We start from the raw sequence: 15,848 nt of genomic DNA, 5'->3' as shown, positions 1-15,848 counted from the left end.
GGAACTTACTTCCTATTGTATATACGTTAATGTTAAAAGGTATCAAAAGAGCTATAGTATAATTAAAAGTAATAATTGCTTTATTTATAATTGTTCAGTCAAGCAATTTTCCCATAATAAGAAATATGAAATAGAGAGGTCAGAATATTTCTTTTTTTTTGCAGCGATCTTCCGTACTGACAGTTTGAGGATCACTGTTCTAGAAAAATCTCATTATGGCTATAAATTTGTACACAGGCACCTACATTTAACACACATCAGTGAAAGTGTTTGTTCTCCCCTGGATAGATAAGATATAATCAGAGGTCCTTTTATAATTTTTTTTGACATAGGCAGGCTCTGGGAATTGAACCTAGGTCTCCAGCACAGCAGGGGAGAATTCTGCCACTGAGCCACCGGTGCACCGCCTAGTCGCTTTATAATCTTATACTTTTCCTTTAAAAATATGTAGAGAAAAATTAATCGAATCCCAAATAAATGCCACTTTGGAAGCCATGAAGGTAGGATGAAGGCTTCTGAAGATCCTAAAGAAAAGACCGACTCCCCTAAAAAAGAAAAGACAGCCCCAATCAGAAACAAACTTCAGAGGCAGCAAAGAAAACTTAACCCATTTCTTATCACTTCTTTTCACTGTCCCTTTAAGAAAAAGAAAGCAAGTTATGCTTGGGAACACATGAAAGGAGGGCATGTTAGTTTAATCTACTGGATGCTTGTACACTGAAACAAGTGTGTACAAACATAACGATTCTAATCTATCATTTCAATCCATACCTCTCCACATGTGGAGAGCCGCCTCCCGGGTCTGGCCTAGTGGACACGCTGCGGCCTGCTCTAGAGTTCCCCCCGCCCATCGAGTGAGTCAAGATGGCGCCCGCATCCTGTTTCCGCGTATGACGTACGCGCCCACCAACCCTATCTTCCAATCACCTCTGTATACGTGGCACTAACCTATTGGGTTTGGGCACAGTATATAAGAGGTTACCCGGACAGGGTGGGTGGAGACGACCCATAGGGAGCCGTACCTGACGGCCGCATAGAGGTTGTTCCCCCGCGGGATATTTCGCCCGCGCGGAATTTGTAACAGAACTTGCAAGCTTAGCTCCAGTAAAGGTCTGTGCTCACAACTGCAGCGTGTCTCGAACCCGTGTCTGTCACTTGAGTCGGTTTGTCTGCGTCTGTCTCTCTCTCCCTCCTGTTCCCTCCGCCGGCCGGGGACCAGAAGCTGAGCGAGACGGCGCCGGACAAGTGGTGGCCCGTACGGGGAACCTCCTCTCTCGACACCTCTTCTGCAAGGAGAGCCGTACTGTCTCTTCTTGAACTGAGAAGGACGTGCATCCTGAGCTCGCAGCGGACTTCCCGCGCCTGATCACCGCGAGAAGGTGAGTGCTTCTTATTACGTGAGAGTTAAGGCCCGCGGGCTTTCAGGTAGCCCCGGGGACTCGGAAGAGCTCTCCGAGTGATTAAAGTACAGTGCCGACTGCAAGCATGGGGCAGTCAGGAAGTTCACCCTTGTTACCTCCCTTAAAGACCCTTTTGAAGCAGCGGGGTATCTCGGTTAAGGAGAGTTCCCTCCTGCGGTTCCTTGACGATATTGCTGCTTTTGCCCCCTGGTTCGTCCACTCCGGGAGCCTCAGTCTGCCCTCTTGGTTAAAACTTGGTAATGATATAGAACGGGCGCGCCGGACGGGCCTTTGTATGGATCCGATCCTGGTCCCTATCTGGGAGACCGTCCGTGCTTGTCTTGAGGCAGAGGCTGCTACGGGCCTCAGTCCGTCTCCTGCCCTGCTACAGGCGCGGCACGCGCTCCAAGAAACTCAGTCAGCTTCGTCCGCGGACGGCTCCTGTAGGGGCAAGCCGCTAGAGTCAAGCGCTAGTTCAGATAACTCTGATTCAGAGTCAGATGGTGATGAGACCGAGGGTGCAGACGCGCCCCCGCTGATCGATTGGGAGAGGCTCCCGGTCTCGCCCCCGCGGCCTTCCGCCCCGCCAGCGCCTACCGCTGCGCCCCCAGGGACGTGGCGCCTTCCGGTGGACGGTAAACAAGGGCTCCCCCTGGTGGCCATACCGAGTAGGTGCACTGATCCTTTGCTAGACCCGAAACCCCCAGCGGGCTGGTCAGGGGAGGGGCAGTTACGGCCGTGCCCCCCGCCCGAGTGGAGCAGGCGCTCAGCAGCGCTACTCTGAAAAGAATAAACCCCAGTGAGCCTTTTGAAGCCTGCGTGCTGCCGACAGAGTTACAGCCCACGGCAGTGCTATGGCAGCAAGAACCATTACTCTGGGTTCACCCTGGAGTTTCCCCAAAAAAGGTCCTAGAGCACTATCCTACAGCTGTTGCAGATCTGGCCTTAGAATCAATTAAAAGGGCCATACAACATTTCGGCCAGCAACCTGAAAACCTCAGAGTACCTTACTCTTCCCAGCAACTTGAGATACTCACTGGGTGCATAGATCAATGGGCCATCCTCCGGTGTACATTTCTAGGAAGCATTAACAATCAATTCCCAAAAGCCCCCCTTTTGCAGTTTGTTACTCGACACCCAGTAATTTTTCCTAAAGTAACTTCGCCTAAGCCACTAGTGAGCGCCCTCACCGTGTACACGGATGGCTCCAGCTCCGGTTCAGGAGCATATTATATGGAAGGGGATACTCCCAAAACAGTATTATTCCAATCGAAAAGACCTCAGTGGGTTGAATTGCAAGTCATTATTACAGTCCTGAAAGAGTTTCCTGGCCCCCTGAATATTATCTCTGATTCCATTTATGTCGTAAATTCTCTACAAATTTTAGAAACTGTGGGCATTATAAAATGTTCCTCCACAGTGAGCACATTTTTTCTCAAACTTCAAGAGACAATACTTGCTAGACAACACCCCTTTTACATAACTCATATTAGGGCCCATACAGGCCTGCCTGGCCCCATGACACAGGGAAATCACATAGTAGATGTAGCCTCTCGAGAGCCACACATCTTCCCTGTGCAGACGCCGTATCAGCAAGCCCAAAAGTTCCATGCCAAATTTCACATCAATGCAGGTACCCTAGCTAGACGGTTTAATATACCACGTGCGACAGCTAGAGATATAGTCCGAGCGTGCGGAAATTGTGTAGAACAAAGAGCAGTCCCTTCAGTTGGGGTTAACCCTAAAGGTCTCATCCCGGGAGACATTTGGCAAATGGATGTCACCCATCACTCAGAGTATGGTAAAGTTAAATACCTGCATGTGTCAGTGGATACTTGTTCTCAAGTTTTATTTGCCTCTGCCGAATCAGGAGAAAGAGTCCACCAAGTAATTGCACACTGCCTTGCCGCTTGGGCAGCGTGGGGTAAGCCAAAAATATTAAAGACAGATAATGGACCTGCTTACACCAGTAGAACCTTCCAAAAATTTTGTGAAAATATGGAAGTGCAATTAAAACATGGTATCCCCTACAACCCTCAAGGGCAAGGAATCATTGAAAGAGCACACAGGTCTCTTAAAGACTTGCTCAAAAAACAGAAAGGGGGAATAGGCCACGGCTTGTCCCCGAAGGCTCAACTGTCTGTAGCCTTATTTACATATAATTTTTTAAATGAAAATTCACTAGGAATGACACCTGCTCTTCAGCACACTACTCCGAGTCCTCCACATAGAGGTCTAGTCCGTTGGAAGGATGTCCTGTCGGGACAGTGGCAAGGCCCTGACCCAGTGCTCAGCTGGGCCAGAGGCTCTGTTTGTGTTTTTCCCCAGGAGCCAGGACGTCAACCAGTGTGGGTTCCGGAAAGACTGGTGAGAACCGTGACATCGCCCGAGGAGGCCACGGAGCTGTTGCCCAAAAAACCAACAAGCCTTCAACCTGAACCATCAGATCAGGCCTCCAACTCTGCTGATGACGGCGGCGACTGACGAGATGGCAACGAAAACGCCGGTCACCCTTCGATTGTTTAGAAGGGGGACCAGTTTTAATACCCCCCGCTCTCCCAACAGGTGGAATCAGACCTTAAAGTGCTTGGGAAGATCAAGTTAACCCCCGTTGCCTTCGACCTTTCCAAACTGGGCGAGACTGTACAAAGTCTGTGGAACCGAGTCACCTCTTGGTTCTCTTGGCCCAATTTGACTACTTGGATTCTCGTAGCGGTGGGACTATTAGTGGGATTAGTCACTGTTAAATGCTTGTTAGAACGCTTGTTCCAGACACAACAGCAATTGCGTGTTACTACCATGTTGGCTATGTCACTCGCCCCTGGTGCTCCTGACAACGACCGCCCTGCTGCCCAGTCCCCCATTTCACCGTATGACCCATCCCAGCCACTCAAGGTGGGACGCTCGAAGGCAAGGTCTGCCGCAAAGCCCATGGCCACGTCCCGGGTATAAAAGGCGGCGCCAGGAGTCATAATTTTAGTCTCAGGATAATCTCTACGGCGGAGTAACGGTCCTGGCCAGACTAGACTCCAGCCATTGCACAGAGATGCCTAGTGACACTTTCGACCCTGGTTGCCGCTCTCCTGCCCCCCTCCTAACCCAGTTGCGAGGCAAAGCACTGCAGGGAGAGTCACGTGGTTTCCAGCTCACGGGCTCTCCGGTCTCTATATGAGGTGGCATTCTGGTTGGTGCCTAGCAAGCCTAGTCCAGACTCCCCAAAGCACCAAAACATGTAGTGGGCCACTCAGGCCCACGGGAGCACACTCATCAATGGAGACACTGGGTCAAAATAAATAAAAAAAGGGGAGATGTGGAGAGCCGCCTCCCGGGTCTGGCCTAGTGGACACGCTGCGGCCTGCTCTAGAGTTCCCCCCGCCCATCGAGTGAGTCAAGATGGCGCCCGCATCCTGTTTCCGCGTATGATGTACGCGCCCACCAACCCTATCTTCCAATCACCTCTGTATACGTGGCACTAACCTATTGGGTTTGGGCACAGTATATAAGAGGTTACCCGGACAGGGTGGGTGGAGACGACCCATAGGGAGCCGTACCTGACGGCCGCATAGAGGTTGTTCCCCCGCGGGATATTTCGCCCGCGCGGAATTTGTAACAGAACTTGCAAGCTTAGCTCCAGTAAAGGTCTGTGCTCACAACTGCAGCGTGTCTCGAACCCGTGTCTGTCACTTGAGTCGGTTTGTCTGCGTCTGTCTCTCTCTCCCTCCTGTTCCCTCCGCCGGCCGGGGACCAGAAGCTGAGCGAGACGGCGCTGGACATCCACAGTCACTGATAATTAACTCCAAGAATGGGCCTTTTATCGGCTAAAATCAAACCTCCCCTCAACAGACTGCTAATTCCCAAGTTATGACATAGCACAAAAGACACCGTGATATAAGCAGAGTATTGGTATGGAGAGTCAAGAGACCCAAATTTTAATCCCAACTCTATCTTTTTAATTACACGTCTTTGGGCCTCAATTAGATGATGTTTAAACTTCTTTTCTACTCTCATTCTGTAATTTTATGAACCAAAATACATGTTTTAATAACTTAGATTCACGTAGGATTTTTTTTTTATCCACCCTCCCTTCATGTAGGATTTTAATGTATAGTAAGTATTGTCATATACAGGTTTTTTTAAAATCTAACAATCCAATGGAGTAAAAAGTTATACAATACTATCACCTGCTTACAAATAAAGCAGGCCAAGGTCAAAGTATATTGCTGATATCCAAATAAGCGCAGAAACTAACTGTTAAAACAAGTTCTGTCAATTCATAGCCCAGGAAGTCCCAAAGTCCCCATATATATATATATATACACACACACACACTATTCATTCAATTATTGCTACCAAATAACGAAAGGTTTTGTAAATAGGTCTAATAAACGAAAAATATTTTATAGCATAAAATCAAAATATTTTATATAATAGATGACGTAGGGTACAGAGGAGAGAAGGTTGCAAGACTAGGATACAAAGATTGTAAGATCAGGATACAAAAGTTCTAGCTTTAAGTTCCTATTCAGTCACTTACTATCACAACCTCTCAGAACCTTAGTTTTCCAACTACTTCATAGGGATTTTTAGGGAATTAAATATAATAATGATTGTAATTATGTTTTTTTAACTGAAAAGAGTTTATGTGTTATTATTAAGATAAAGCCACAACTTCCTCCAGTTCAACCAAAACAATCAATAGGAATAAGAAATATGAAATAGAGAGGTCAGAATATTTCTTTTTTTTTGCAGCGATCTTATCATATATATATATATATATATATATACACACATATTTGATATGGAGGTAACACATGACTGGACAATTACAGCCCTCTTCTCTGAGCAATTACTTATTAACACATAAAGCAATACATTTATATCCAAATGATAGTAATACTATTATGTCACCTGAGTGGCATATGATACCGTCGCAATGCCTTCATGTCTCAGTAAGGTATGACTGGCTTTAATCTGTTTCCTTAAGAACTTCTTCTCGGTTTTATTTAGCTTGTAATTACTTTGGTGACTGCTATCCATACCAACACTGCAAAAACAAAGAGTAAAATATACCAATGTCAAAAGTTCTGAAGAAACAATTATAATGATGCCATTGACACATTTTAGAGTTTATAAATATATCTATGTGACAATTCAAAAAATGCCTAGTTTTCCTTTTTCAACAGAAATGAGAACAAACAGATGCATCTAGCAGTATCTTGAAGGGTACTAAAAAACTTTCCAATACTTTAGTTCCATTATTAAGTGAGCTGTTTCACCCATAAAACTTGCATCTCTTTACTTATGAAATAGCAGGTAAAACATTCCACAGAGGATTTCACAAATATAATGTTATGCTAAATAAATAAATAAATAAAACAAAAAACAATTCACAGAATATACAGTATATTTCATCTACACAAAGTTCAACATTATCCAAAAGTAAGCCATATATTGTTATACATACATAAACAGTACAACTAAAAAGAAAAGCAAGGAAATTATAAACATAAAATTTCTGTGGAGAAGAAAAAGGAATATAATATGAAAGGGACACATAGAAACACCAAAGGTATTAAGCTAGATGGTAGGTATTGGAGTCTGTTTTATTACTTTTTCTATAATTTAGAAAATAGCAGAAATAAAAGCCCCATAGAATTATTTTCACTTAACTGGAATATTTAAATGAACAAGTAGTTACTGAGTGGTTTCCCAAGGACGTCGTCTTCTTAACCACCCCATTCAAACCAGCATCCTTACATCATTCTTTGTCACAATAGATTTTATTTTGTTCACTGAATTTAACACAATTTGTGATGATTCAATTACCAGGTTTATTCTCCCATCAAGATGCAAATTCCAAGAGAAGAGGAACACCAGCACACTGTAGGTGTTTAATCCAAATATATTTAAAAGGATAAATGAATGACAAACGAGTGAATACACACATGCCTATTATGGTTTCAAAATTCTGCAGATTACAACTATAAGACAAGTTTATGCTTTCAACAACTTTTTAACTTAGTTGAAGAAAACAAACATTAAACAAGGTATAAGAATATGACACAAGTTTATAAAATGAAATGTTAATGATAAAGTCTTTAGGTGTGAGGAATTAAAAACAAAAAATAAGATTATTATTAACTGGAAAAGTTTAGAAAGATTTCAAAACTTAAAGGGACTTGGGCTGAGTACTAAAAGATAAGAATATAGAGTCATATGAAAGGGAAGGTATCTAGTGAGGCAATAAAAAGCAGAAGCCCAAACCAGGATTGGATGTATGGCAAAGATTGTAAGGGGTAGGTATAATTTTTTAGAGCAGAGAATGTTTGCTGACCCAATCTCTATATACTTCAAAGTCTTTAGGGTTAACAAACAAAATAAATTTAGAGGGTTAAACAAAATCACAGTCTAAAACAGTTCACAGATAAAACTCTAATTACAAATCTTTACAGAAAAAAAATGCCAAGCCTATTGAAAGAACAGCCAGCTGCCTAGCTTAACTAACACACAGGGTGCAAGTGATAAGAAATAGAGCTGGTAAAGTAGGCTAGCTGAAAAGCATAGTAGGCAGACGAGAGGTAAGGGGAACTGCAATAATACGACTTGGCAAGCAAAAATGCAGGCCAGATCCAAGGGAGAAGCAGCAGGAAAAAAAGAAACCGTAGAGGGAGGGGAAGTGGTAAAGTAGAATAAATAGGCCTTGATGACTACTCAGAAGTGAGGAAGAGAGCAACCAAAGATGACTTTCTAGGTTGGAGCCTGAATGACAGAGATTAGTTGATGTCATTTTTAAACTGGAAAGACAGGAAGAGCTATTCTGAAAGGGAGGTTAGGTCAGATTTAAGATATAACATGTTGGAGATACTGACCAGGTATACAGTTGCAATATCTGGTTGGCAGTTGACAATATGAAGTGGCTCTCAGGAGGGGAATTGAAGTTAGAAAGGCTTTAAGAATGATTAGACAGGAAGAGGACAAACGAATGGATATTTCTAACAATGGACTAATTATAATAATTTGTTCTAATGTCTGTTCCTTTCCACCGGATCATGACCTCCTTGATGACAGGGATTAAATAACATTTTTCTTTGTTTCCCCAGAGCCTCATTCAGTACTATGAGATATTATAACAGTGTTTACGAGTTCAGACTCTAGGTTCAAATCTCAGATCCACCACTATTAGCTGTATATCCTGATGAGTTAGTTACTTAACATCTTAGTGCTTCAGTTTCTTCATATGTAAAACAGGGATAACAATAATAGTGCCTACCTCATAGCTTTATTAGGAATAAATACATCTATTAATATATTACTGTTAATTTCCAGAAGAGCCAGATCCAAATGGTTAAGGAAAAAAAAAGAAAAAACTGAGGGCCTTCAAAGGAGCTATTTTATAGTCATCCAATTCCAAGATCATCTTCTTTGGAAAGGCAATTTTGCAGTATATTTTGGAGAGCGAGAGATAAATACACTATGGAATTTTTTCTTAATATTTCACAAGAGCAGTAACTGCAAAGTGGAAATGAGAATGGAAAAATGATGAATACATCTTTTAAAAGCCCGCTGCCAAGAATCCAACTACCAGCAGATGGAGCTGCATGTGAAGAAAGACAAATCCAAATTTCACTTGGAGGCTCATTTCTTCCCCAATCAGTGACTTGGAAATGCACTGGCCTGGCAGGTCTGAGTCACCTCAACAAAGGAACAGGCTGACACCAGCTTGAGGTCTGGAGGATTTCCCTTTCTAAAAAGGTGGCGTCCCCGACCAGGGAGTTTCTACTGTTGCACAAATGATTAGATGTTATTTGTCATGTAATAGAGTGTTAGGGTATGTTATGGGAGTGAGATCACTATTTACTAAAATACTAGCCATGCTGAGTCCATAATAGCCATGTCCAGCCTAAGCATATTCTCTGTGACGTTATGAGAGTTTGGGGATCATGCATGCTTTGCTACTTGCTTGCTAAGTTTAATAAATTCTATGGAATATTTTGAATATTGCCCTGAAAGGCAACAGTAGTTTGCACATCCACATTCTCCACACCAACGGAAAGCCTACTATGAACCAAGTAGTATAGGCGAATAGGTGAAACAAATGTTCCTGTGTTTATATGTAAATTATATTTAATAGCAAAGATCAGAAAGAACCTAAATTCCTATCAAATGAGGCCTGATTATAAATAACAGCACATATTCATATAAAGCTATATAAAGGGAAACTAAGTCACGCAAGAAATTGGTAATATGGGCTGTCTCGAGGGAGACACAATAGGTGGATGGAGAACAGGAACGAAAGAATTTCCTCTTTTAACTTTTGAATTTAGTAGCTATTCAAAATGCATTACCTATTTAAAAAGAAAAATGTTTTAAATGATGAGAAAACATTCACCCCATCACTTGTCATGTCACCCTGTTTTTAAACTCTCTAAAGAACTCTCTAAAGAATGCTATGTATTTTCTTACGCCCTCATTATTTGTTTATTCTCTACCTTCCCCCTCTAACCAGACAATAAGCTCCACGAGGGGATTTTGTCTGTATTGTTCATTTTGTAGCCCCAGCACCCACACAGGTTCTTGGACCTCGTAGTCACTCAACAACTTTTATTGAATATGCCAAATTTGAACTCACCATCTTACCTCCTAAGCCCTTCCTCCTCCAAAATTATTTTGGCAACACTCCTCAATGGTTTCATTAATTAAGGGATGTGTATCTCTAACTCTATAGTACTCACACTGTATTATAATTACCTGCTTGTGTGTTGGTCTCCCCCAGAAGGCTGTCATCTACTTGAAAGCAAAGACCTGAGAGAAAATACAACCTCTAACCCCTAACAGAGTACCTGGTGAACAGCAAGCACTCAATACATGTTCGTCAAATGAAATCAATTAGTAGCAGAGGTTGACACACTAGGGGCCCAATGGTTGAAGGAATTACTCAAGTAAGAGCACTGGAAGACTCAGCTGTGGGCGATCTGGCCAACAGTGATGCCCTTGCTTCACTGGATTGACACCGGTCAGATGAGCCCCATAAGCGACCGACTAACACGCCCCAGGATGCAACAGTCCGTTCCCAACCTCAAAGAAAAAGATTCACAGTGAGCAGCCGCACAGTACCCAACCATGTGTATCTCAAACAGTTATAGGACCACCCAGTGCTGGCAAACTACCTTCCACGGACCGCAAGAGAGAGAGTCCCGGGGGCCATTCCTTCCCTCATTATATTCTCATCCTCAAGCCGGCAAAGCACAACAGTCCGGAAGACGCTGACAGAGGAAGCGGTGACTTACGGCTCCATCGCGCCAGCCATGAAAAAGTACCACAAATCTCCGTATTCACCATGCCGGGTTCTCACCCGCGGATACTCTCGCAGTCGCCAGCATCTTTATGTTAGTGGTAGAAAGACGCGGGGAATTCTCACACTCCGCCTCACCTGGGCGCAGCCATGTTGGAGAAAAACTGCACTACATTTCCCAGGAATCAGCAGGGTGAGGAAGCGTGCTCCCACAATCCCATTCGCCACCCACAGAACTCTTTTGAACCTTTCGTGACCAAGAGCCCTTGCCCGGTGTCATGTTCTCATTTACAGCCGTTTTATTGGAAAAAAAATAGTAATGCTTGGGAATTCATTATATTTTTATCGGTAGCTTACAAAATGAACAGGGTCAAACAGGTTTGTTTTTCCCATCAACCTTGATCCCTCAATAATTGTCTTCCGTTGTGCTCTTTGTACATCTTAGAGATGGGGAGAGAGACCCCTGGGGTCTGAGAGATGGCATCTCTGGGGAAGGAGGGAGATGAGTTGTGACCTGACCCGGGAAATGGAATTTCTGGAGGAAGGTGGAAGGAAAAGCTAGAAGTAAGAAGACTATTTAGCAGGTTATTGCGATGGTAAAGTGAAAAGTAACGAAATGTTAACTAGGGCACGCCATTGGCGGATTAAAAGGAAAAAGATTTGACGACAGATTGGAAATAAAAATGCACGAGAGGGTGATGATAGTGATTGTTCCTACCCTAAGATTATTCGTGTGATATAAATGCATTGTCATTCCACTAGCATTAGATTTTGAGCTTTGTGAGTTCAAAGGAAGGGAAATTGGAAAGGGAGGGGGGAGTTCTCCCAGCAGGGAGTTCTCCCTGCTGCTACAGTGATCACACACACGCACGCCCGAGCGCGCTCCCACTGAGACAAATAATAAAGGTTAAGGCTGGTTGGTACTGGCTAGAAAGTTAAAAGGAGGACTGATTTGTGGGGAGAATAGATTAGAAAGGCCAGAAGTTTGGAGGCCTATTAGGCAGCCATAGCAGTAGTCCACGAAAGAGAGGATGGAGACAAAACTGAATAGCAAAAGTGAAGAGGATAGAGCAAATTGGAGAGGTGGACTCAACCAGACATGGGAACCTACTGAACAGGGATGAGGGGAAAACTGTTGCAGTCTTTCAATGCTACTGGATACTTTCAAACACAGCACATTTCAGTAAGAATTTTCTCCGGTGTTTTATACTCCAAGCTGTCCAATATGATAACAATAGCCAATAGCTATTGAGAACTTGAAATATGGCTGGTGAAACTGAGAAAACCGAATCTGAATTTTTAAAATTTTATTTAGTATTAATTCATGTAAGTTTAAATAGTCACACGTGGCTAGTGGCTACTGAATTGGATAACATTGTAAAATACCATCAGTTATCTCTGGTTGCCAAATTCTGTTACTTTAGGTATCCATCCTACTTGAAGATGCTGAAGCTTTTTAAACTTTCAATCTACTTCTTTTTGAAACTTTTGAGTTTGTTAGTCTTCGTAAAAACACTCTCTCCTACTTCTGACTACTTGTTTTCAGTCTTTTTTACTATCTTCCCTCCTTATGGCTATAGATAAACACAGACAATACCTCATGTTTTCTGTTTGACTCCTTTTTCAGTCTACAGTCTTTCCAACTGCCTCCCAGGATTTTAAAGAGGTTTGTGAATCAATCCCTAATCTTTCTATATGTTTAGTCCTGACTACCCTTTAGGTGGCAGTTTGGTTTAGTGGAAAGAACTTGGGCATTGGAGTGTGACCTGAAATAGAAAATACAAAACAGCATTTACCTTTTGGAATTGCTGTGATAATTAAATAAAATACTATACATAAAGTAGCTATTAAATGGTTATTTATTCCTTCTCTCCTCTTCTGCTCCTAAGGTACAGGCCCACATTACCAAACACCTGCTGCCCATCTCCTCCTCCATATCCTTAGAAAAAGGTGGATACATTAAAACTTTTGCATATAATCCTTTTTATACAGATCCTTGTCTTTTGCTTGGAGTTTTGCACGGGCTAGTGCTCCCAGCAAAGATGACTCCCTGGAGGAATTTTCAGCTATGTTAAGATCCTGTCTTATTCACTTTGTAACCCTTGTCTTCCGTAGGCTTGTAATAATAGGAATTCAATACATATTGAACTGGAAAGAAATTTAATTTGAAGATAGAATTCATCTTCACATGTGAAAAATTTTGCACAGGGTCCTGTAATAATTTTTCAATGGTATTAACTGTGAACCTAGTGTGTCTTGTCTTTGTAAAACCCATGATACCTGAGCCCTTGGTTAACTAGTGCAAGAGTCAGCATTGCCATATTTGATGGTTAGGTTCTGCTGTCAAATTGGCCAAGTAATTTTGCCCACATGCCTGGTCAGGCAAGCATTGGCCTGACCATTGCTGCAAGGATATTCCATGGCTGGTTGATTGCAGTCAGTTGATTGCAGCTGTGGCTAATTACATTTACGATCAACTAAGGCGTATCTCCCACAATGATATAGTGTAATCAGTTGAAGGCTTTTAAGGAAGAAGAGAGACTCTTTCACTGCTTCTTCAGCCAGCAAGCCTCTCCTGTGGAATTTGTCCAGATCCTTCATTGGAACCACCAGCTTCACAGCCTGCCATAAGGATTTTGGACTCTTCCATTGCCATGTTTGCATGAGACACCTTTACAGATCTCATATTTACAGATCTCTCCTGTTGGTTCTGTTTCTCTAGAGAACCCTAATACACCATATGTGGTCTCTGTCACACATTCTTCTTTGGGTTTTTTGTTGTTGTCCATGTCTTCTGTGTTTGCTTGTTTTTACAACCCTTTAAAAATGTAAAAAAATATTCTTGGTTGTAAGAGTTTATGCTTCCAGGATTTGGCCCATGGGCTAGTTTGCCAACCCCTGGACCCTCTTCTTTCTGGTGTCAGGGAAACACAATTAAAAATAAAATCTCCTGCCAACCTTCGTCTACCTCTCTAAAAGGTAAAAGAGAAAGAACAGTTGTATTATTGAATAAGCATTAAACCAAAATGTGATGCACATCATGGGCAATGCACTAAAAAGACTGTAAAGACAGAAATAAATCTTACTGTAACCAAGAAATTGGCATTCAAGGGATAATTTTATTAATGAATTATTGTATAGATATTCCTTTTTGCTTTCTGGTGTATTAGAGTAGACAGAAGGAATTACCTGAATTTTTTGCATTGTAATCTAGCTACCTTCATCTTTTATAATGATTGTATAGCCTTCATCTTGTGCCCTGTAATTGTAAAACCCTTGTGGCTAAAATTCATTTGTATCCATTTATGTAATCTTTGGACTTTAGAGCCTTCTGACAACTAAAAACAGCCCCTAATACTGATTAATGAAGGGTCCTAGGTCAGTCCAGAATTAATCCGCCCCAAGTTCAAAGTTATCTTGATAACTGAGTCTGGATCTAACCAAAATGGGCCCACCTGACATGTGCTGTAGCTTAGACTTTAACCTGTAAGTCACCTGTAATACTCATTGTAATACTAAGAATCACACCCATCATTATAATAAGGCCACCATTTTCTTCCATATGTTCTATGACTAAGCATGCCATCAATCTGCACATGCTCAATAATTAAGTCACCTCAAATTACATCATCTGGGGCCATTGTGCTTATTATCCTAAAGCCTACCTATCTTTTAATGCTATAAAACTATAAGAATTACAGTTTGGGGAGACAGCTCTTGGGCTGACAGGCATCTGATCTCCTGCTAAGTGCCCAGTAATAAACTTTTTCTCTCCTTGAAACCCCAGTGTCTCAGGAATAGGTCATTTGGGCACATAGAGCAAAAGAATCCACCACTTTGGTAACAATTTGGTGACCCTCAAAAGGGACAATACCTGAGGCTCTGGAGCCTCCCAGACCACAGTAACGAAGTCTTTTGCAGCTGCTGGACTGTATTTAGTCTACAGGCTGGGCAACCAGGGTTTCTCTGTTCTGCTGGCACTCCAGAGACTTTTAGCAACTTAAAAAGCTTCAAGGGGAGAAATAATTTTTAGTTCCATATCCTGACATCTGACTAGGGGAGTAGGTCATCAGGGTAAAAGTGGATGGTGGAGTAAATATGACAGTTCGAGCCACTTTGGATCTGGTTTTAAGGCCGAGTCCTGCTTCCAGAACAATCCCCTATGTTCTGGCCGCTATACCTGTTTTAGTTCGTTAAATGCTGCCAGAATGCAATATACCAGAAATGGAATGGCTTTTAAAAAGGGAATATATTAAGTTACAAGTTTACAGTTCTAATGCCATAAAAATGTCCAAACTAAGGCATCCAGAGAAAGATACCTTGACTCAAGAAAGGCTGATGTCTGTCACATGGGAATGCATGTGGCTGGTGTCTGGTGGTCTTTATTCCTGGTTCCATTGCTTCCAGGTTCAGATTCCAATGGCCTCCTATCTAAGCATCTGTGACCCTTCACTTAGCCCCTCCAGACACACAGCTCTGGGTTCTGACTTGCTTAGCATCTCATGTGAAGGCACATGGTGATGTTTGCTGGTCTCTTCATCTCCAAATAAATTTCTGTTTGTATTTCAAGCATCTTCAGATGTCTGCGTCTCTGTTGTCTCTGAAGCAACGTTTCCAGGCATCTCTTTCAGCTCTGAAGCATTTGTAAAATGTTTCCCCTTTTAAAGGACTCCAGTAAACTAACCAAGACCCACCTTGAAAGGGTGGAGCAACATCTCCATCTAATCAAAAGGCCACACACACAATTGGGTGTGCCAATCTCCATGGAAGTAATCTAATCAAAAGATCACACCACAATTGGGTGGGTCAATTTCCACGAAAACAATCTCATCAAAGGTTCCACCCTAAACAATAGTTCTGGCCCACAAGATTGGATCAAGATTAGAACGTGGCTTTTCTGGGTTACATAATAGTTTCAATACTTTTCTGTTTTCTGGGTGCCATGCTGTATGGGGTTTGAAACCCTGACCTAAATTTGTCTGTTGAGACAAAATGACTAATCCAACAATTAATTGGTGTATTGGTTTGTTTGGCTACCAGAAAGCAATATACCAGAAACGGAATGGCTTTTAAAAAGGGAATTTAATAAAAGTTTACAGTTCTAAGGCCATAACTATGTCCTAAGTAAGGCATCTAGAGGAAGATACTTGGCTCAA

The 15,848-nt window shown here is 42.4% G+C and overlaps 1 protein-coding gene across 4 annotated transcripts in view; it reads right to left on the bottom strand.

The window, feature by feature from the left end:
* The window catches only part of ALKBH8 (alkB homolog 8, tRNA methyltransferase), a 115,236-nt gene extending 104,371 nt beyond the window's left edge, over positions 1–10,865 (bottom strand). The window contains exons 1-2 of one of the 4 annotated variants that reach the window (XM_077113079.1): positions 10,753–10,865; positions 6,309–6,444 (exon numbers count right to left, since the gene is read on the bottom strand). In XM_077113079.1, coding sequence (XP_076969194.1) covers positions 6,309–6,437 — 129 coding nt within the window. In that variant the 5' untranslated portion in view covers positions 6,438–6,444; positions 10,753–10,865. The other 3 variants (XM_077113078.1, XM_077113077.1, XM_077113080.1) reach the window with 3 other exon arrangements.
* Positions 10,866–15,848: the final 4,983 nt, after the last annotated feature.

Source organism: Tamandua tetradactyla, chromosome 8 (assembly GCF_023851605.1).
Source record: "Tamandua tetradactyla isolate mTamTet1 chromosome 8, mTamTet1.pri, whole genome shotgun sequence".
In the NCBI taxonomy this organism is placed as follows: Eukaryota; Metazoa; Chordata; class Mammalia; order Pilosa; family Myrmecophagidae; genus Tamandua; species Tamandua tetradactyla.
This window is presented reverse-complemented; position numbering and strand designations above follow the sequence as displayed.